We start from the raw sequence: 23,576 nt of genomic DNA, 5'->3' as shown, positions 1-23,576 counted from the left end.
CTGTACCTAATTCTGAAATGTAAACACAGAATCTCAATAAAAGGAAGGGAACAACGGCTGATGTTTGGGAGAATTTTGTTGTTTCTGATATTTCGTGTTGGGCCTCCCTCCTTCCGTCTCCTCCTCCTCTTCCTTCATCCAGCGGTATCTCCCGTGGCGGGCCTAGATCACAACACCAACCTTCTGCTTGCAAATGGGGCAGGTCCTCCCGCTTCTGGGCTGGATGAGGAGCCAGGTGTTGATACAGGTGCTGTGATAGGCATGGGAGCATGGCAAGATCTTCAACTTCTCTCCCACCTCGTAATCTGCCATGCAGATCACACACAGGTCGTAGCTGTCGCCTCTCCTGAAGGTCTTCACCCTGATGCCTTGTCTCCGCCGGTACCACTTCAAGCATCCGGCGAAGACCAGGCCGCTGACTGCCAAACTCAGAAGGATCACGAACCCAAACTCTCGGAGGAATTCCACAATCAGTTGTTGGGTGCAGTAGCCCGGCCAGAACTGCAGGTAATGGTGAGCTGGGTCCCAAACGGAGATGTCCATGTCATCATCCCAGCAGGGATTGTAATAGCCTTGAGGCACCACTGTCGTGACCTTGGTGCCGTTCCCAGAACGCACCAGCCCCCTCAGCACCTTGGAGGCTGACCCACCAATGAAGAGGGACGGAATCAAGATCTTCTTCTCCTTCAGACCTTCTACCTCAACAGCCATGCTCACAAGCAAATCAGAGTAGAAGTTGTAGATGACTGCCGCCCGGTAGCCAGCTTGCTGGGCGTGGAAGACCTTGAGGCCAAAGGGACACCCATATCGACGGATGAGGGCAATGTAGCCCAGCGGAGATGTCTTTGGAACCGGAGGGGCTACTAGGGGTTGGCAGGCATTTGGAGGCACCACCTCGACAAGGTAGCCCGTGAGCCCCAGTTGGGGGAGCGGAGGGCCGAAGCAAGCGGGGACAGCTTTGAAATCGAGGCAGGTGGAGTTCTGGGTGTAGACCAGGTAGACGAACGGCTTGGCCAAGGTGACCTCTAGAACCAGGGAAAAGGCCACCAGCGAAGGAGGAGAGAGAAGCGAGAGCTGCATCTTGGAGGTCACCTTCCGTGGACAAGGATGGTGGGGTGGAGAGCTTGGTGGGAAATCCAGGTCTCACCTGCGCATCTTGGAGAGCTGGGTTGGGACCACGGAGGCAAGGCCAACAGCAAGCCACGCGCTTCTCACAGGGACGCTTCCTTCTCCAGGACCAGCTTCCAAAAGAGCTTTTCAATCATAGATGTTGGTCACCTCCCGGCCACACACTTCCCACCACTTGCACCTCCGACCTTCTCAGCAATAGTTGTTTGGAAACTGCCTGGCCCCTTATGACATCACTCACTGACTACATCCCTGGCTGGTGAGCAGAGGAAAGATGGAGTGAGAGCAAACAATGTCATGGGACTCTCACACAAACGTAAGGAGAGCCTGGGTGGGTCAGGCCAATGGTGGCATCCTGCTCAGCATCCTGTTTTCACAGCGACCAACCAGATGACCCAATGGGGAAGCCTGCCAGCAAGACCCAAGAGCCCTCTCCCTTCCCTTGGTCTCCAGCAACTGGTTTTCAGAACTGCCTCCAGATGGAGGCAGAGCATAGCGCTTGTGGCTAGCAGCCTTTAGATAGTCATGAATTTATCTCAGCAACTCTTCCCAGTAGATCTTGCCCCAATAAGGCAGTTGTGAATGCTGTAAGTCTCCTCCTTTCCACAGTTCCTTAAGTCTCCTCCTCTCCTGGGTCCTTCCCAAACAATCTGATACTTCTTCGTCTTGTTCATCTCTGCTCCACACTCTTCATGCCTCTTCTGGTCCTGAGAGACCGGCGGTGGGACTGGTCACAGCAGGAGGGGGAGAAACCTTGGATTCTTCAGCCACCTGTCTCACCTCTGCCTCTTGCCCCCTTCCTTTCCATCCCCATCTTCTGCCCCTGAGCCTGGACTGCTCTCTGCCCCAGCCTCTTCCTGCTCACTAAACCCTGTTGCCTCTTCAGCTTCCAACACCTCCTCCTCCCAGGCTTCTCCCTCTGACCAGGACTCTGTTGTTGTTTTTTTCAAAAAATTTATTTATTTTCCACATTTATCACAAAAAAGACATAACAAACCACATAACAAAGAAAAACACATTACACCACAATAAACAAAACTAAACACAGAGGAAATTTGTATCTTTAAATATCTAATTCTCATTACATTGATAACTGATTTCCTCAAACCCTCTCTATCTGAATTTCATTATATCACCTATATAACAGTTCTCCAACTTCATATTTCTAATAATATTAACTCCTTTCATTAACTAACCTCTTCTCCTTTATTAATATTCTAATCCTTAATATTTACTACAGACATTCTTATTCTACCCCTAAGCCTATTTATTACTTCCAAGAATTTTCTATTTATCTTATTTCACAATATTTAGCTAAATATTTTTTAAATTTCTTCCAATCCTCTTGTATCTCTTCTTCTTTCTGGTCGCAGATTCTTCCAGTCAAGTCAGCCATCTCCAAAAAGTCCAACATCTTCATCTACCATTCTTCTATTGTTGGTATTTCTTGTGATTTCCAATTTTTGGCTAATAAAAGACTTGCCACTGTAGTGGCATACAAAAACAATCTGACATCTTTTGGGGGCAATTCCAATCTTAATATTCCAAGTAGAAAGGCTTCTGGTTTCTTAGTAAATGTATTTTTCAACATTTTTTTCAACTCATTATAAATCTTTTCCCAGACGTTTTTCACCTTAGGACACGTCCACCACATATGATAAAAAGTACCTTCTTTTTCTTCACATTTCCAACATACGGTAGATTATCATTTGTATGATAAATCTTTATAATTTGACCGGGTTTAAGTACCATCTATACATCATTTTCATAATATTTTCTTTTAACAGTGTACATGCAGTAAACTAAACGAAGATCACCTCCTGGCAAATAGAAAGTGAAGAAATGGAGGCAGTGAGAGATTTTACTTTCTTGGGCTGCATGATCACTGCAGATGGTGACAGCAGCCACGAAATTAAAAGACGCCTGCTTCTTGGGAGAAAAGCAATGACAAATCTAGACAGCATCTTAAAAAGCAGAGACATCACCTGGCCGACAAAGGTCCGTATATTTAAAGCTATGGTTTTCCCAGTAGTGATATATGGATGTGAGAGCTGGACCATAAAGAAGGCTGATTGCCAAAGAATGGATGCTTTGAATTCTGGTGCTGGAGGAGACTCTTGAGAGCCCCATGGACTGCAAGAAGATCAAACTTATCCATTCTTAAGGAAATCAGCCCTGAGTGCTCACTGGAAGGACAGATCCTGAAGCTGAGGCTCCAAGACTTTGGCCACTTCATGAGAAGAGAAGACCCCCTGGAAAAGACCCTGGTGTTGGGAAAGATGGAGGGCACAAGGAGAAGGGGATGACAGAGGACGAGATGGTGGGACAGTGTTCTCGAAGCTACCGGCATGAGTTTGACCAAACTGCGGGAGGCAGTGGAAGACAGAAGTGCCTGGCGTGCTCTGCTCCAGGGGGTCACAAAGAGGCGGACGTGACTAAACGACTAAATACACCATGTCTTCTGTGCTCCAGCCACCGCCTCAGTTTCGTGCCCGCCTGTCAAGGAATTGGAAGTGCTCTTTCTTTGCCTGGTAGCTGGGCCTGTGACGGCTGCTCCGGCTGCTTGAGGGTTCTCTCCCCCCTTCCCCAGGCCCCTCCGGCCTCCCCTCCCTGCCCAGGCAATCTCCTCGCTCCTTCGGATTCTGATTTATTTAAATGTCAACAAGCCGCAGAGGAGATGCTGTCATGCCTGCGTAAGAGAGGAGCAATTATGGAGGAAAAGGGTCCCGCTTTGCCACTCCAAGGAAGAACCAAACTTGGAAGGAGGGAGGAAATGGCCCTCCTTGAATTTTTAACCCATTGTCTGCCAAAGTTGTTTTGCTGTTCTCTCTATCTCTCATCCCTTCCTCTTCTGGGGAGCACGGGAGATCTGCACCACACACATTCAAAGCACTTGACTTGCCCCCAAAGAATCCCTCGCACCGTAGTTTTCACAAAGCTACCATTTCCCACAACCATGACGAACTATAGTTCCCAGGATCCTATGGGCCATGTGCTTTAAATGCACGTCACATGTGCTTTAAATGTGCAATGTGGATCTATCCTAAGAAGGAAGGTTACAAGCAGCAGCAGTCAGAAATGCCAGGAGTTGTGAGCCTTTAGAGGCGACTTGCCTGGTCTGACACATGGGAAACCACACAAGGTGGGCCAGAAGCTGAGAGCCAGGGACTATGAGACAAGTCGGGATTTGGGGGGGCGGGGATTCTTCAATATCAGTTTCTGTTTCTCATTTTTCCAGTCTTTAAGTCTGGTTCTCATTAAAATTCACCAGCAACTTAGTGCGGATTATTCTCCTAACCAACATATTTTTGCATGCAGCTTTGACTAACGTATGCATTTATTTTGCAAAGCAATTCCCCCTAATATAATGCATTTCTGTAATTTTTCACGAATGCGTGCATTATTATTATTATTATTAATATTATTACAATTACTATTATTTTACTGTGGTACCTCTGGTTGTGAATGGGATCTGTTCCGGAGGTCCGGCCGGATCCCGAGGTTTCCGCAACCCAAGGATCACTGTTCTGAGCATGCACTAGGCGGTAGACCGCTTCTGCGCATGCATGCACAGCAAAACCCGGTCTGATACTTCCGGGTTTGCCGCTTTTGTAGCATGAAGTTTACGTAACCAGAGGGTTACGTAAGCCGAGGTGCTACTGTATTTTGCACACATGACTGGGTTGGAGAACTGCATACACCATTCAGAGAAGTGCAAATTTCGAAGCATGGCTGTGTTTCGGTCCTCACATCACCTTGAGAAGTGCAAATATGATAGAATCATAGAATCATAGAGTTGGAAGAGACCACAAGGGCCATCGAGTCCAACCCCCTGCCAAGCAGGAAACACCATCAGAGCACTCCTGACATATGGTTGTCAAGCCTCTGCTTAAAGACCTCCAAAGAAGGAGACTCCACCACACTCCTTGGCAGCAAATTCCACTGTCAAACAGCTCTTACTGTCAGGAAGTTCTTCCTAATGTTTAGGTGGAATCTTCTTTCTTGTAGTTTGGATCCATTGCTCCGTGTCCGCTTCTCTGGACCAGCAGAAAACAACCTTTCTCCCTCCTCTATGTGACATCCTTTTATATATTGGAACATGGCTATCATATCACCCCTTAACCTCCTCTTCTCCAGGCTAAACATGCCCAGCTCCCTTAGCCGTTCCTCATAAGGCATCGTTTCCAGATCGGCCTCGAAACACAAACCTGGGTCAAACCCGGAACATATGCAGAGGAGGGCGACGTATGCAGATGTTCAAAGACCTGGATAGCATGTCCAGATGAAGAATGGTTGAGTTGGGTATGGTTAAGCCTGAACCATAAAGAAGGCTGATCGCCGAAGAATGGATGCTTTTGAATTCTGGTGCTGGAGGAGACTCTTGAGAGTCCCATGGACTGCAAGAAGATCAAATGTATCCATTCTGAAGGAAATTAGCCCTGAGTGCTCACTGGAAGGACAGATCCTGAAGCTGAGGCTCCAAGACTTTGGCCACCTCATGAAAAGAGAAGACTCCCTGGCAAAGACCCTGATGTTGGGAAAGATGGAGGGCACAAGGAGAAGGGGATGACAGAGGGCAAGATGGTTGGACAGTGTTCTCGAAGCTACCAGCATGAGTTTGACTAAACTGCGGGAGGCAGTGGAAGACAGGAGTGCCTGGCGTGCTCTGGTCCAGGGGGTCACGAAGAGTCGGACACGACTGAACGACTGAACAACTTCGTGTCACGAAGAGTCGGACATGACTGAACAACTGAACAACAACAAGGAGAAGACTGGAAAGTTACAAGATGGCCACCATCAATGATGGAGCAAGCTTGGTTTCTGCTGCTCCGGATTCAAACTCCAAGAGAGGAGAGTCCGACTCAACGTTAGCAAGGACGTTCCGGCAGTCAGAGCATTTCGACAGTGGAACAGCCTCCCTTGGAAGGTGGTGGACTCTCCTTCGTTGGAAGCTTCTCAGCAAGGGTTGGGGGGGGGCCACCTGCCAGGGGTTCTTTGCTGTGATTCCTACATTGCAAGGGATTTGGAGCAGATGGTCCTTTTCCAATCCTACTATTCTATGACTCTGCTCGGAGTGAGTCAGGTGCACCCAAAAGCTACCAGCTTGCATCTTTAGAAGGAGGGCAATGCCCGATGGTAGAATAATAATAATAATAATTTATTATTTATACCCTGCCCATCTGGCTGAGTTTCCCCAGCCACTCTGGGCTGCTCCCAATCAAGTGTTAAAAACAGTACACCGTTAAATATTAAAAACTTCCTTGAACAGGGCTGCCTTCAGATGTCTTTTAAAGATAGGATAGCTGCTTATTTCCTTCACATCTGAAGGGAGGGCGTTCCACGGGCGGGCACCACTACCGAGAAGGCCCTCTGTCTGGTTCCCTGTAGCCTCACTTCTGGCAATGAGGGAACCGCCAAAAGGCCGTCGGCGCTGGATCTCAGTGTCCGGGCTGAACGATGGGGGTGGAGACGCTCCTTCAGGTATACAGGACCGAGGCTGTTTAGGGCTTTAAAGGTCAGCACCAACACTTTGAATTGTGCTCGGAAACGTACTGGGAACTGCCTGCCACTCCCCTCCTAACCCCTAGAACCAACCTCACCCCCCTGGCAGGAGAGGCGACCTCAAATTCTGCTCTTGCTCTGCTACGGCTGGCACATTTTACCCCTTGGGATCCAGTCATTCTTCACCCCCCGCTCCCCACAGCCCTCCCCTGCCATGTCATTAAAAAGTACACGCAAGATAATCTTGTTTCTCCTAAAGCACACAGTGGCTTACATGATTTGATAATAGCTTCTAAACATACCAAATCACCTCCGACCGGAGAAACCGTAAGACCTCTATTATCCCCGCCTCTTTAATTTGTCTCTTTCTTCTGTACCTTAATCTCTTTCCGTGATTACACGGGCTTAAGAGGTAGGTACATCCTCGCGACGCAACTTCACCCCATTTTCCCATTTGATCAGACCCTCTGATGTTCTGACAAACTCCCTGAGGACGGGAGGGTGGGCGGGAAATTTCGTTCCACCAGCATTTCAAAGAGGACTGACCCAATTCACTTCGCTTCCTGATATTAGGACGCAGATCAGAACGCTATTGTCCCTCGGACTTCGCTCACCTCTAGATTTTGCGACAAAGTTCTCGGCTCAAAAGAAATGCGTGTGTTAATGTTACTGAATGTTTTTGATGATGCCAATGCAGATATATTATCGAAAGAACTGGTCTTTGTTTTTTTTTATAGAATATTTATTAAGATTTTTAATAATAATAATACAAAAAAAAAGAAAAAATAACAAAAATACAAAAATAAAAATAATTAAGAACACGCAGATTTTCCATTGCTTATTTTCCTTAAGCTTGTTTCCCGGACCTCCTCATACCTCCCTTTTTTGTATTCCAATTCAGATTGTTAGTTCAGCAAATCCTTATCATTAAATTTTTACCTGTTTCTAACCCTTTTTTTTTTCATATTCTCTTACAGCATTACAGCTGGAAACCACTTAATTTCTATCCAACATCATTCTAACATTCATTAATTTTACAATATTTCTGTAGGTAGTCTTTAAATTTCTTCCAATCTTCTTCCGCCGACTCTTCTCCCTGGTCTTGGATTCTGCCAGTCATTTCTGCATCTGGTTGGCCACTGTGAGAAAGCCACTTCCAAACTGGCGAGGAGGTGGGGTTGCGGGCCCACACCTTCCCCACACATGCGGGGGCTGAATTGCAGCCCCCGCGAGATGAGGGAATCCTCGGGTGCGTCAGCTCCCTGCCTAGCCAATCGGCTGGTCAGGGAGGCGTGGCCCCGGCTCTTTATGCCCGGCGCACCCAAGGACCGCCCTCTCTTCGCCTCTCCAGCTGATCAGGTTTCCCACCCTGCCCGCCCTTTAGTTTCTCCTCTGTCCTTGCTATGGACTTCGGTTGGTCGCCGTCAAGAGGCCTGGTAGGAATTTTTTCCACTTGGCGAATTGGCACCTACCATTTGGTTTTTCACCTACCTCATAGCAAATCATCACAACTTCTTGGTATTGGTGGTTAGGCATTGGTAAGGATATTGTTATGCAAATGAGGGAGGAAGGAAGTGCCATCACCTTCCCACCAAAGCAAAGGGTAGTCCGGTAAAGGATTCCGGGGCGTGTTGCCCTGTCCAAAGCCTATGGAGGTGTGGGCCTAAGGCATGCCACTGAGCGGTGACCCCGGAGGAGATTCTAGTTGATGTACATCAGCAGGACTCCCCCTACTGGTGGTTAACCCTCACTGGTCTTCATGCAATCGGGCTGAAGCCGCTTAGCTGATAGGACCAATGCCTAAGCCAATACCGCTCAATTCCTGCAATCAAAAAAGTGGTCCCATTTTTCGCCCATTAACCTTATATACCGTGTCCTGTGTTTTTATTTCTCAAGGGGGGAGGGGGACTTTGTCAGGAATTCAAGCCCATATCAGCAGAAACTGGCAACAATCCCAGGCACCCGGCTTGATTCCCTGTTGACCTCCCTGGCTGCATTCCCCAGCAAGCGCAGGCTAGGTCACGATCGGCGATTCTTTTCAAACGTGAGAAGAACACCCCCCCTCTTTCCTGCCCCCCCTGGCAGGGGAAAGAGATAGACAGAAACGTATTTACATGCCTTTATTTCTGTCTTTGCAGCGTTACAAAAAACATGACTGCTCTCTTCAAACTCCAGCAGTGTAGTGACAAACACTTCCTGTACTTCCCGGACAGGAATAAACGGAAGACCTCATATTACACTCTGAGCTAATTCCGGTGCTTCACACTGTGAATTGACTGTCCCTCTGTTTCCCATGGGCAGTCCCAACATTCCCATCATGTTTACTTTTCAAGCTAGGACTTTGCAGCAGCATTGCTTCAATATCATAACAGACTTGCCACGCAACAGGAGCTCAGTAGGTAGAGCGTGAGACTCTTAAAGGTGCTGACCTTTAGAGCCCTAAAAGGCCTTGGCCCTGTATACCATAAGACGCACCTGACCACAAGATGCACCTAGTTTTTAGAGGAGGAAAGGGGGAAAGCCCTGCTTTTTGGGGGATCAGCTCACAGTTGTGCAGCTTCTTTTGCAAAGGGGAAAAGCCCCCTTTTCTGAGGATCAACTCAAAGTTGTTGAGCTTACTTTGCAAAGGGGGAAAATCCTGTTTTTATGGGGTTCAAATCATACTTCTGCAGCTTCTTTAGGGAAGGAAAGGGAGCCCTTTCTACAGTGTCCAGGCAGATAATCTAATCAACCAGTCACATGTCGCTGGGGAAACAAACAACCTCCATCTGCAGAACATTCAACAATGGAGGCCTGGGCAAGGGGCCGGGGCTGGAAAGGGAGCCAGCGAGCGAACACACATTCGGTCCATAAGACACACAGACATGTCCCCTTACTTTTTAGGAGGGAAAATGTGTGTCTTATGGAGCAAAATATACGGTATCTGAAGGAGCGTCTCCACCCCCATCATCCAGCCCAGATACTGAGGTCCACCTCCGAGAGCCTTCTGGTGGTTCCCTCCCTGCAAGAAGTGGGGCTACAGGGAACCAGCCTTCTCAGTCGTGGCGCCCTCCCTGTGGAATGCCCTCCTGTAAGATGTCAAGGAGGTAAAGAACTATACAACCTTTGGAAGACACCTGAAGGCAGCCCTGTATGGGGAGGTTTTTAATGTTTGATGTTTCATTATGCTTTTATATTTGTTGAAAGCCACCCAGAGTGGCTGGGGAAACCCGGTCAGATGGGCGGAGTACAAATAATAAAATGATTATCAATTAATCTCAGAGTTGTGGGTTCAGGCCCCATGTTGGGCAAAGGATTCTTGCACTAGATGACCTTTGTGGTCCCTTCTGACTCTACAGTTCTTTGATTTGAAGGATGCTGGACGAGATGGGCTATTGGGCTGAATTCAGGAGGCTCTTCTCACATTCTTGAGACATCTCTTGTTGCTGTGGTTGTTATTACCATGTTGTTGTTTAGTCGTTTAGTCGTGTCCGCCTCTTCGTGACCCCCTGGACCAGAGCACGCCAGGCACTCCTATCTTCCACTGCCTCCCGCAGTTTAGTCAAACTCATGCTGGTAGCTTCGAGAACAGTGTCCCACCATCTCGTCCTCCGTCGTCCCCTTCTCCTTGCGCCCTCCATCTTTCCCAACATCAGGGTCTTTTCCAGGGAGTCTTCTCTTCTCATGAGGTGGCCAAAGTATTGGAGCCTCAGCTTCACAATCTGTCCCTCCAGTGAACACTCAGGGCTGATTTCCTTAAGAATGGATAAGTTTGATCTTCTTGCAGTCCGTGGGACTCTCAAGAGTCTCCTCCAGCACCAGAATTCAAAAGCATCCATTCTTCGGTGATCAGCCTTCTTTATGGTCCAGCTCTCACTTCCATACATCACTATTGGGAAAACCGTAGCTTTAACTAGATGGACCTTTGTTGGCAAGATGATGTCTCTGCTTACTATCAGAATTTCTTGAAGCGGTTTACAATACGTGCAGATGCGCACACTCAGAAACTAAGCACGGTAAAAACTAGGCCAAGCAATTTTCCATAATAACAAAACAATTGCAGAAATGATATCCGTGTCCATAAACATTATTGGTATGAACGAAACAATCGAGACCCTTACAAGTCTGTGCAATGCAAGATTCAACTGACATGCACATGCACATATTAATCATAAAACCAACCCACCGACTCACTGCGCACAACCACTTACGATCGTTCACAGCCTCAAACATTTGGTCTGCCGAGCACTCAAACCCACTCACATGCAGAGGTATGACGGACCACATGCAAAAGGATGGCTGCTAAGCCCAGACACACAAGGCCTAAATGGCCTCGGTCCAGTATACCTGAAGGAGCGTCTCCACCTCCATCATTCTGCCTGGACATTGAGGTCCAGCGCCGAGAGCCTTCTGGCGGTTCCCTCATTGCGAGAAGCCAAGTTACAGGGAACCAGGCAGAGGGCCTTCTCGGTGGTGGCACCCGCCCTGGGGAACACCCTCCCACCAGATGTCAAAGAGAAGAACAACTTCCAGACTTTTAGAAGACATCTGAAGGCAGCCCTGTTTAGGGAAGCTTTTAATGTTTAACAGACTACAGTGGTACCTCGGGTTACATACGCTTCAGGTTACATACGCTTCAGGTTACAGACTCCGCTAACCCAGAAATAGTGCTTCAGGTTAAGAACTTTGCTTCAGGATGAGAACAGAAATCGTGCTCTGGCGGCGCGGCGGCAGCGGGAGGCCCCCTTAGCTAAAGTGGTGCTTCAGGTTAAGAACAGTTTCCGGACCTCCGGAACGAATTAAGTACTTAGCCTCAGGTACCACTGTACTGTATTTTAATACTTTGTTGGAAGCCGCCCAGAGTGGCTGGGGAAACCCAATCAGATGGGCGGGGTATAAATAAATTATTATTATTATTATTATTATTATTATTATGCACTCTCCTGACCTCTGAAGCTACGATGGGCTCATACCCCACAACCGCTGAATGGTCCAACTCTGCTATCTCCATCTCTCACCTGAGAGGGACCCAGTTCTCTACCTGTGGGACAGCAAAACCACACCCCTCTGCTCTTTCCCAACTACATGGTTGTAACATGCACCGTACAGCCCAATATTGGCTCTGGATAAACAACCAGTCAGCACTTGGCAGCAGACACAAATGCCAGCCTCACACTCAGCATGGTCTAAGGAGAGAAGGCGTGGTCTGAGAGGGACAGTGGCCTGGAGAGAGGGCGTGGCCTGGGAGAGGTGGAACTGATTGTGAGAGGGGCGTGGTTTAGGAGAAGGGGTGTGGCCTAGAGAGAAGAGGGTGTGGCTTAGAGGGAGCATCACCTAGAAAGATGAGTGTTGCCTACACAGATGGGGGTACAGTCATACCTCATGTTACGTTTGCTTCATGTTACGTTTTCTCAGGTTGCGTCCGGCGGCGACCCGGAAGTACCGGAAAGGGTTACTTCCGGGTTTCACTGCTCGCACCGCACACCTGCGCAGATACGGCCTTTTCATGTTGCGAACGGGCCTCTGGAACAGATCCCGTTTGCAACCAGAGGTACCACTGCATTGCCTAGGGAGAGGGGTGTGGCCTGGGAGAGGTGGAATTGCTTGTGAATGGGGGCAAGGTCTACGGCAGGCTTCCTCAAACTTGGCCCTCCAGCTGTTTTTTGGCCTACAACTCCCATGCTCCCTACGTAGCAGGACCAGTGGTCAGGGATGATGGGAACTGTAGTCTCAAAACACCTGGAGGGCTGAGTTTGAGGAAGCCTGGTCTACAGAGAGGGGGCATGGCCTACAGCAGTGATGGCCAAACTCGGCCCTCTAGCTGCTTTGGGACTACAGTTCCCATCATCCCTGACCACTTGTCCTGTTAGCTAGGGATGATGGGAGTTGTAGTCCCCAAACAGCTGGAGGGCCAAGTTTGGCCATCATTGGCCTCGGGCAAGTTCAGAGGCCTGGTGGGGAGTGTTCTGCTCTGGTGCATACCATTCTCCCACCCCAATCACTTACAGGATTACTTTCCTAACCAGGTCAGCTCCCCCCCCCCCCGCCCCGCGCCTTCCCCATTTCCAAACTGGATTCAGTGAGTGCAAAACAGCCGTTCCTTTTGCCTCCGCTTTCCAAGAAGCTTCTTCAATTTATCTTGCTGCATTACCGAAACCAGTGCTGATTGTTCTACGGTCCCAGGGAAATAAGAGCCTGCACTTTTGCAGATTACCCCAGGGAATCGGCACTCGTGGCGCTGCACATTTTGAGAGCCCAGATATGTAATTGGCCAGGGAGGGGGAGGGGATTTGCCAGAGCAATCTCAGGGTGGGAGGGTGGGGGCAGGGGGCTTTGGTTTAGGGGGGGGGGTTAGAGACGCAGGCTGGAGACCTTCAGAGACAAAGGGAAGCAAGCTCAGGATTCTCTGGGGGAAGCCACGGATATTTAAATGGACACGATCCTCCTTTACATCCCTTTTTGTCTCAGCAGAAATCGGTGGACCTAAATTAGGCCCCATCTGCAAAATGCATTTAAAGCAGTATCATACTGTTGTAAACAAAAAATTGCCCTTTTCCCTTACGGGGTATCCAAGAGCCCATGTAGAGTCCTTACCTAGGTTCCCTATTGGTAGGAGAGAATAAAAGAGGCCAACCAGAGAATATTGAGAAGCAAAGCAGCTAGTAAGCTTGATCTTTATTGATCTGTTGCAACAGGGTGCTCCCCTCACCCGCATGAGAGAGGAGGGACCCAGAAAAATGGCATGCAAGGCCTTATAAAGACTTTTGAATTTGCCACCCTGTAGATCAAGACCACCCCCAGAAACATCATACATACATCACAGAAGGGGTGTAACCTAATACCACCCCTCAGATACATCACACCTACATCACAGAAAAGGCGGTCTAAAACAGAAATTTGAATATTCTTTTTCTCCTGTTGTTGTTTATCTCCTGTCTGGCAGGTGACTTGACTGGATTTCCTGGGGAGCCTGGCCAGTCTTTTGTAGTGATAAATACTTAGTTCCCGGGCCAGGTCACAGGCTCACACCCTTTTCATATCTTAAATGTGTGAGGATTTGTGAGGAAAGAGACAATGGAGAGGCTTCCCACTTTGACCTTGCAGAGAAAACATTGGCTCAGTTTGGGAATCAAAATGGTTCCAGGTTGGCCTTCCTGTGCTGATCTATGTACGTGCTTGGTTGGTACACTTGTGAACATTACCATATATCTAAGACCATAAAATTCCTATCACAATACCACTTTAAACAGCCACAGCACACACCCACACACACCCACACCCACACACCCACCCTGGATCCTGGAAACTAGTTTGCTACGGGTGCAGAGAGATGTTAGGAGAGCCCTTGCTCTCACGCCGAGTTTCACAATCAATCCCTCTTCCCAGGGAATTATAGCTCTGCATGTGGTTCCGGGAAAGGAGTACGGCAAGGCTGTATATTGTCTCCCTGCTTATTTAACTTATATGCAGAATTTATCATGCAAAAGGCTGGGCTGGATGAATCCCTAGCCGGAATTAAGATTGCCAGAAGAAATATCAACAGCCTCAGATATGCAGATGACACAACCTTGATGGCACAAAGTGAGGAGGAATTAAAGAACCTTTTAATGAAGGTGAAAGAGGAGAGCGCAAAATATGGTCTGAAGCTCAACATCAAAAAAACGAAGATCATGGCCACTGGTCCCATCACCTCCTCGCAAATAGAAGGGGAAGAAATGGAGGCAGTGAGAGATTTTACTTTCTTGGGCTCCATGACCACTGCAGATGGTGACAGCAGCCACGAAATTAAAAAACGCCTGCTTCTTGGGAGAAAAGCAATGACAAACCTAGACAGCATCTTAAAAAGCAGAGACATCACCTTGCCAACAAAGGTCCGTATAGTTAAAGCTATGGTTTTCCCAGTAGTGATGTATGGAAGTGAGAGCTGGACCATAAAGAATGCTGATCGCCGAAGAATGGATGCTTTTGAATTCTGGTGCTGGAGGAGACTCTTAAGAATCCCACGGACTGCAAGAAGATCAAACCTCTCCATTCTGAAGGAAATCAGCCCTGAGTGCTGACTGGAAGGACAGATCCTGAAGCTGAGGCTCCAATACTTTGGCCACCTCATGAGAAGAGAAGACTCCCTGGAAAAGACCCTGATGCTGGGAAAGATGGAGGGCACAAGGAGAAGGGGACGACAGAGGACGAGATGGTGGGACACTGTTCTCGAAGCTACCAGCATGAGTTTGACCAAACTGCGGGAGGCAGTGGAAGACAGGAGGGCCTGGCGTGCTCTGGTCCAGAGGGTCACAAAGAGTCGGACACAACTAAACGACTAAACAACAACAGCCACAAAATGTGGTCAGGGTGTCTCCCAGCACCGCCTCAGCATCCTTAATGAACTGCCATGTCCCAGGAACCTTGCTGAAAATGGCAGGGCGCCACTTTTAAATGTACAGCACAGATGGGACCCGGGTTGATCAAGGCACAAGGAACGCCGCACAGAGGCGTTTCTGCACAAATGACTCCCCAGGCAACCGAGTGGATGTCCAGGCTCAGCCGACCGTCTCTCTGCTGCTTTAGAAAGCTCAGCATCTGCGTCCAAATGAACAGCTAAAAAAATAAATGAAAATAACTAAGCTAGAGGCACCATGACAGCTGCAGTGTTTGGGAAGGAGCTCGTTCTGCCCATTGCAACAAGGACTACCAATATTTTTTCACGCTCCTGCTACAAACACAGGGAGAGGTGATGCATGGAATAACACAAGCTTGGATTCTGGCTCCAAATGACCCTGGTCGTGGGATACTCCTGATCAGGTTTTTGGCTCTCCTTTGCAACAAGGCTGGGCCCATCTGCCTGCTCCGTGCAGCTGCTGTTTTCTGCTTTTCCATGGTACACACATTCTCTCTCTCTTGCTCCCGTTTAAAGACCCAGCAAAGGTCTGCTGGCCATGATGGCAGAGGTCCATTTGGCGGCAGCTGTCCGCAGCGCTGCAGCCGTATGAAGTGCGGAGCAGAGGGAAGGAAGAAGAAAGAGAGAGAGAGAGAGAAGGTCAGTTAATTATTTCAACAACTTGACGAGCTGTCGGCTGCCTTTCCGCTGCTGCTTGTGGATTTTTTGCTTGCTGGGTTCCCACAAGCCAAAGAAAACAGCACGGGATGCCTGGGCTGGTGGTTATACTGCGGCATTTGCCTGCACAGGGAAGTGAAATGAAAGCCCGGGTGGAACATCGCTGTGCCAGAACAGGGTTATAGGTCTTTGCAGTCTGCCGAAGCCACACTAGAAAACTCGACTCCCAAAATCCAGAATGGGAAAAGGTCCTTCTGATTTCTGTTGGTATGGTTGTGGACACACCGGAACAGTACAGTGGTACCTCTGGTTATAAACGCTTCTGGTTACGAACGCTTCAGGTTACGAGCTCTGCTAACCCGGAGGTAGCTGCTCCTGGTTGAGAACTTTGCCCCAGGATGTGAATGGAAATCGTGCGCCGGGGGTGCGCACGCAGCGGCAGGCCCCATTAGCAAAAGCGTGCCTTAGGATAAAAATGGTTTCAGCTTAAGAACGGACCTCTGGAATGAATTAAGTGGGTAACCAGAGGTACCATTGTAAAGGTAAAAGGTAAAGGACCCCTGGATGGTTACGTCCACTCAAAGGTGACTATGGGGTTGTGGCGCTCATCTCGCTTTCAGGCTGAGGGAGCCAGCGTTTGTCCACAGACAGTTTTAGGGACATGTGGCCAGCAGGACTAAACTGATTCTGGTGCAGAAACCAGAGCACACGGAAACACTGTTTACCTTGCCGCCATAGCAGTACCTATTTATCTACTTGCCCTGGCGTGCTTTCGAACTGCTAAGTTGCCAGAAGCTAGGACAGAGCAACAGGAGCTCACTTCATCGCGGGGATTCGAACTGCTGACCTTCTGATCGGCAAACCCAAGAGGCTTAGTGATTTAGATCACAGTGACACCCATGTCCTACCAGAACAGTATTTCATTTGTGGTGGGGCTGTTGCTTAGTTCAGAGATTCTGGACCCAAACTTTTGATACTTTCTTCAATACCACCCCAGAGGTATTATCCCTAGATCCAGCACTGGCCCTGGCCCTGGTACCAACTTGCCCATCGTGCATAAGAAGTGCTTGGAATTGATATCCCGCTTTATCAATCACTACCCTAAGGTAGGGCTACCAGACTTCCCCCTTTCCCTCTTCTTATAGCCCAAGGTCACCCAGCAGCTGCATGTGGAGGAGCGGGGAATCAAACCCGGTTCACCAGATTACGAGTCCGCCACTCTTAACCACCACACCACGCTGGCTCTCAAAGGGTGATAGAGAATGGTCAGGTTGCCAAGTGGTTCTCAAAGTGGGTGGTGGGGTGACCAGGTTTGGGTGACAAGAGCCCAAGGGGGCAGCAGGCGACGCTGGAGGTGTAAATGTCTTCCAGGCTCCGAGAAGCTGGTATCGCTGGACCAAGTTCATCGATTTCGTTGAATTAATTAAATTAAATTGTTTTAATTGGACGGGGAGCAAATGTGCAATTAATAGTTACTCTTTTGGAATTCCATTGTGTCATTATCTCCCTTAGTGGGCCATGCACAACCCTTACTCTGAATAATGTTTTTTTTATGGGGTTGGGGGAACTATGGAACCAAGGGAGCTAGCGCCCCCCAAAAGTTTGTAGGCTCAAATCTCCTTGTCTGGAGAACCTACAGGACCACCAAGGAAGGGGCTAGTTGGCTCCTTTTGCAACCTGCCTTTGAATTTTCTCCTTCAAGGTCACGTCTCAGGTTGCTTTGCCTCCCCATCTTTTAAACCCGGCTTCTCATCACCATTTTTAATGATAGGAATATTGCACCGGCGTGACTTATAAGTGCTATTCTAAGGGATGGCGAGTCGATATATTTGTTTTCTTGTTTGATATACGGCGGCGAGAGGAAGCCATGGATGAAGTTTATTAAACCTGCCTAATTTTCTATCCGTTCTGAGGACTATCAATCCTGTCCATAGAAGTTATCAGGCTCAGGCGCAAACATAGGTTAAAACAAAATCATTTAAACACGGGGGGGGGGGGGAGAAAGTGGTTCTGTAGGGAAGAAGGGGGATATAAAGGACCTTATTGGAATGCAGCAGGAAACTATCTTGGATCAATGGTCCAAAGAATGGATATTTTGGGGGGTGGGGGGGGGGAGGGCAGGGAGGAAGAAGATGTGTTAGAAAGCAAGAGACAACAAACAGATGAGGCTTTGGAGCCAGTGCGACAGATTGTGCATTGAGAATCCTGCCCCCCTCCCATCCCATCCCTTGTGCATTTGTGGGATCAACAGGAAGTGGGGGTGTGAAACCACTTCTAGATTAATACACCCCCTCAACCCAGCACAATTGCCCTCTCCCTCCCAGCATGGAGTGTGAGATTAGCTGGTCGCCATAGGCGAGTAGGGATTTATTTATTTTTGTCGTCTGTTGTGATTGGCTGGCAGGAGGGGGTTTTTTTCTCGTCTATCCCCACACTGCAGTGCTGTGTGGGTGCAGTTAGGGGCAGGGGTCTTCAAAAATAGGTTGAATGGTTGATTGGATTGGTCTCTTGGCAGAGGGGGGTGAGTATCCTGCTCACTTTTCAGGTGAACAGTGATTCTTCGGCTTACTATCAGAAAGTCTTTCCTGGTGTTTTGTTGGAAACTCTTTCCTTGGCCTTTGAATCCATGGCTTCAAACAATAAGAGCTGTTTCGCGATGGAATGGACTCGCTCCAGAGGTGAAAAGGGTCATGCAACCTAACAGGGCAGCTGTTTTCCATATCTTCATGCTCCTTTTATGCTTTTAAAATATTTTTTTCCTGCATCTCAGTAGCATAATCTTATGTTGTAGGTCCTCTTGACTCCTATCTTCATTTGTGAAAAATAAAGTATTTCCTCCAGAGGTGGTGGATGCTGCCTTCCTTGGAGGCTTGTAAGAAGAGGTTCGGAGGTCACCTGTCAGGGCTGCTTTCGCCGGGATTCCTGCATTGCGGGGGGTTGTAGATGACCCGTGGGGTCCCTCCAAAACCCCACTCATTCTCAAACCTTTCTTGGCCTCTATACAAGATTCCAGTAGGGTTCTGTGCAATAAATTCACTCAGAAGAAGAAGAAGAGTTTGGATTTGATATCCCGCTTTATCACTACCCTAAGGAGTCGCAAAGGGAGGTGGGTGGCACTGTGGTATAAACCACAGAGCCTAGGGCTTGCCAATCAGAAGGTTGGCGGTTCGAATCCCTGTGACGGGGTGAGCTCCCATTGCTCGGTCCCTGCTCCTGCCCACCTAGCAGTTCGAAAGCACGTCAAAGTGCAAGTAGATAAATAGGTACCGCTCCGGCGGGAAGGTAAATGGCGTTTCCGTGTGCTGCTCTGGTTCACCAGAAGTGGCTTAGTCATGCTGGCCACATGACCTGTACGCCAGCTCCCTCAGCCAATAAAGCGAGATGAGCGCCGCAACCCCAGAGTCGTCCGTGACTGGACCTAACGGTCAGGGGTCCCTTTACCTTTAAGGAGTCACAAAGCGGCTAACAATCTCCTTTCCCTTCCTCTCCCACAACAAACACTCTGTGAGATGAGTGAGGCTGAGAGACTTCAGAGAAGTGTGACTAGCCCAAGGTCACCCAGCAGCTGCAGGTGGAGGAGCGGAGACGCGAACCTGGTTCACCAGATTACAAGTCCATCGCTCTTAACCACCACACCACGCTGGCTCTCAGGGAAAACTCTGCACCTGACTGTTAAGTTAATATTGCGTAGCATTCACAATTCCTCATTCTGTGATGGCCTGGGATTCGGACTCGGATGCTGAACCCGAGGGATCCCAGCCTGCACAGGATCCCCCGCCTCCAGAACCAGCTGAGCCGGGGCTGGGGCATGAGCCTGAAGGGCCCTCACCTGTGCTGGGTCCTCAGGTGCAGGCATCAGCTGAGTCTGCTCTGGCTCCTGACGGGATGGAGGACCCATTGCCTGCAGGTGCTCCACTCTCAGCCCCGTCAGAGGAAGCTGAGGTGGCCTCTGGGTCCAGTAACCCTCCAGCCTCTCCTGAGCTGCAGAGGCTCAGGGCAGAGAGGCGGAGGGAACTAAGTTCCCGCAGGAGGAGTGCTCGCCTCCAGGCCAGGAGAGGCAAGTCACTTGTGGACCGGGACTGCCCTATGCCTTGGGGCAGATAAAAGACGGCCAGCCCCAGTCCCAAGTTGCAGGAGCAACATTGTTGGTTGCTAGTTCCTGCCTGAACCCTGTCCTGCTTTCCTGCCGGAGCTCCTGACCCGCCCTGGCTCCCTGCTTGCAAGCCTGATGCTGACTTCACCCGACACCCTGCCCTGCACCCAGCTTCAGCTACTACGGACTGCCTCCACATTACACCTTTGACCACGGACCGGACTTGGACCTTGCCTCTCGGGTAACCCATGGGACCAGCACACATTGTGTGTTGTGGAAACCTGGCTGCTAAAGCCCATCCTGTGAAAAGATAAAGATGGCAGGGGCTTGGACTAGATGACCCTCTGACTCCCTTCCAACTCTAAAAAATACAGTGGTACCTTGGGTTAAGTACTTAATTCATTCCGGAGGTCCGTTCTTAACCTGAAACTGTTCTTAACCTGAAGCACCACTTTAGCCTATGGGCATAGCTGTCAATTTACAGATTTGAAAATAAGGGACCAGCAGCCAAAATAAGGGGTTTTCTGGGGACAGGTATGTTCAACTTCTGAGCCCCTCCGAGCCAAAGGCAGAAAGCCCAGCCAGCAGCCAAATGAAGTTTTCCCACAGCGCAGCAACCCGGCAAAGGGGATGCAGCAAGGGAAACCACCGTCACCTCTCTGCTGGGAAGCGCTGAGCAAAGGCGAGTCCCCAGGCAATGTGGCCGATTTGATCGGGACAAGGCATGCAAGCTCCACCCCCCAGTTGTTCTTAGACTTCTTATTGGGTGAGCAACACAGCCAAGCAACACAGTTGGAGCCTCCCTCCTCCCTGGTCGGCAGGGAGGGAGGGAGAGGAGCTGCTTCCTTTGAAACCCGGGAAATTTAAGGGACATCATCAATAAGGGACAGCAGCAGGACACAGCGCTGGGATAAGGGAGTTTCCCACCAAATAAGGGACGGTTGACAGCTATGCCTATGGGGCCTCCTGCTGCTGCCGCGCCGCCGGAGCACGATTTCTGTTCTCATCCTGAAGCAAAGTTCTTAACCTGAAGCACTATTTCTCGGTTAGCGGAGCCTGTAATCTGAAGCGTATGTAACCCGAGGTACCACTGTATCTGTCATTCTACTTCATTGATACATTCCTCCCCCCCCACACACACACAATGCCCACAAACAGGACATGAATACAGCAGTATTCTGCTGCTGCCATCTGGTATTCAATGATGTGTGTTCCGAGAAAGGTTGCCTCTGAACCTGGAGGCAGCCAATAGCTGTCACAACTAGCATCCACTGATAGCCTTATCGTCCTCCGTGAATTTATCAAATCCCGCTTTAAAGCCATCCAAGTAGGCTCTCCTAATTCCGTATGTGCTGGGTGAAGAAGCGTTGTATTTTATCTGTCCCGAAACCTTTTAGCATTCAGCTGCTATGGGTGTTAAGGGCTCCTGACATTGGGAGGGAGGAAAACTTCTTCCTACTCAATTTCTCCAACCACCGCTTACTCACTTAGAAAAAATAAAAGCTAAAGCTAAAAAGCCCCCAATGATCATATCATAGGAACCACAGACTTGGGTCTCCCATCTCTTTTTTGGACCACAACTCCCATCATCCCTAGGTCAGGGATGATGGGATTTGTAGTCCAAAAACAGCTGGAGACCCAAGATCTATTCCTACCCCCTGCGTTGCAGAAATATTTTGCCCAACATGGGGTTCGAACCCCCAAGGCCCTGAGATTAAGAGTCTCATACTCTACCAAGTGAGTTATCCCTTACCTTTCCCCGTAGGGTTATTGTTGTAATGCGCAGTTATTGACTCATGTGTGCATGCATGAAAGGGTTAACCTGAGCCGTAAGGCCAAGTTGCCATGGTAGGTATGGCTTAGCAGGCTCTCAGCAGGCTCTGCCCCACCTCCCCCCCTTCTCTTTTTGTGCTTCCTGGAACAAGCAAGGAGCCATGAGGCAATGGCTCCCAGCTTCAAGAAAAACCAAGTGAACTGGTACTCTCCCAAAGGGAGTTTTTGCAGCCTGCATCTTTGCCAACCCACAGACTGCCTGATCCTTTTCGTAAGGAAACAAAGTACTTTTCTTTGTAAGTTGTTTGGAACCTTTTCTTTTCTTTTTCTAAGGCCAACCAATAGAGACTTGTTCGCTATTCCTTCTGAAACTCTGTGAGTAAAGCATTCACTTATTTGCAAAGTGAAGTGTCTGTGATTTAATCTATTGTAGGTATTTTCGTGGGGAGCATTTGTTTAAAGGTGGGTGAGGACAGATGTAAATCTATCCAGATTTAAATGTGCTGGGAGCAATTGCCAATGTGCTTAACTCTGTAACTGGAGAGTGGGAATCTCTCTTCCAAACCTCTCCATCAGTGGTTACTCCAACTCATGGATCGTTTTGGCTACCCTTTTCCCAACTCTACCATATCCTTTTTGAGGCAAGGCTACTAGAATGATAGAAGAACATAAGGTAATTCTTAGAATTCTCTAAGATCAACAGAGAAAGAGAGAGAGAGATATGCCTCAAAGTATAAGAATGGGAAGATTGTAGAATGATGGAACAGTTTGCCGGGAGGCTGATGGGAGATTTCCAAAATGACTATGTTTTATGAGGCTAGTGGGAGCTGATCTGGAGGGCACCAGGTTGACAAACAGCCATTCAGAGAATGGGGAGAAGTGAGGGAGAAGAAGCCACAGAAGATCTCATTTGTGGACAATGTATTAATTTTGCAAGTTCGCCAAATAAAGTGCCTTGAGGAACATCTGTCTAGCTGCATGCTGGCTTCCGAACCCCAAAGTCATTACAAGCAGCAGAGGACATACAAGGCCACCACCCAGATGACCAGGGTGAGGCCAAACAGGAGGTAATGGATGCCGTTGAACAAGTGGCAGCGCGTCGGCAGGCAAGGGAATGTCTGCTTCGGGAGGCCTTGCCTAGACCTTTGAGGATGTGATTGGCAGTTGGGCTCAGCATCCCAGCAGGACAGCCAGTGGCATTCAGGGACAAGGATGATGTAAGCGGTTTGGTCATAATGGAAGATCCTTCTGAGCTGGGTGGAAGCCGACTCGCTGATGAACAAGGAAGGGATGCTGACCGACTCCTTCACGGCCTCGTTCTCACCCAACATGGTCACCAGAGCCTGCGAGTCAACGTTGTGCACGATGGCGGCATGGTACCCGGCTTGCTGGGCGTGAAGGACCTTAGTGGTGAAGGGGCAGTCATACCTCTGGATGAGAGCGATGAAGGCAGTGGAGGAGCTGTTGGCCGGCGGCGGGGTGTCGATGGGTTGGCAGGCGTTGGCTGGCTTGGCTTCGACAAGGTGACCCAGAAGACCTTCGCGGTGGAGAGAAGGTCCAAAATGGGAAGGCAGGGCATCAAAATCTTGGCTGATGCCATTGTGGTTGTACACTGCACGGATTAAGGCATCACTGGAAGGGATGCAGAGAAGCAGGAGAGAGATCCCTGCGACCAGATGAACAGGAGGTGAAAGAGATATTAGGTGCATTCTTGCATAGATCATAGGTGGATCTGTCTAAAGGTCTTTTCTGGGCAGCGGGAGCATCAATGTGGTAGTTCCTACTGGATCATCCATGAAACCAGACCGCGGCCAGGCAAGTGGAACAGGCCAAGCTCTTGGTGTTGAAGCACAGGTGGCTGGTCTTCCCCCAGAGCACCAGGGCTGCCTGATGAGTAAAGCCTTCCCAGGACATTTGCCCAGAGGTCTTTGTGACCTCATGACCTCAGCCACCTACCTCAACCCACCTAGGAAATGTATTAGATATGTCCTCCAAGGCAGCCAGGGATCTGCGCAACCCAGGGGCCCCACGAGCGCACATGGCCTTCAG

The 23,576-nt window shown here is 49.2% G+C and overlaps 1 protein-coding gene across 1 annotated transcript; it reads right to left on the bottom strand.

Annotated features, from left to right (window-relative positions):
• Window positions 1–58: 58 nt before the first annotated feature.
• On the bottom strand, window positions 59–23,576 carry LOC310835465 (uncharacterized protein). The gene is made up of 2 exons (XM_083720094.1): window positions 22,534–23,576; window positions 59–1,142 (listed from the first exon to the last, which is right to left on the bottom strand). Exons 1-2 carry the CDS (start codon window positions 23,249–23,251, stop codon window positions 163–165), a joined length of 1,698 nt encoding a protein of 565 aa, XP_083576220.1. The 5' UTR covers window positions 23,252–23,576; the 3' UTR covers window positions 59–162.

Source organism: Podarcis gaigeae, assembly GCF_964106915.1.
Source record: "Podarcis gaigeae genome assembly, chromosome: 18".
NCBI lineage: Eukaryota > Metazoa > Chordata > Lepidosauria > Squamata > Lacertidae > Podarcis > Podarcis gaigeae.
This window is presented reverse-complemented; position numbering and strand designations above follow the sequence as displayed.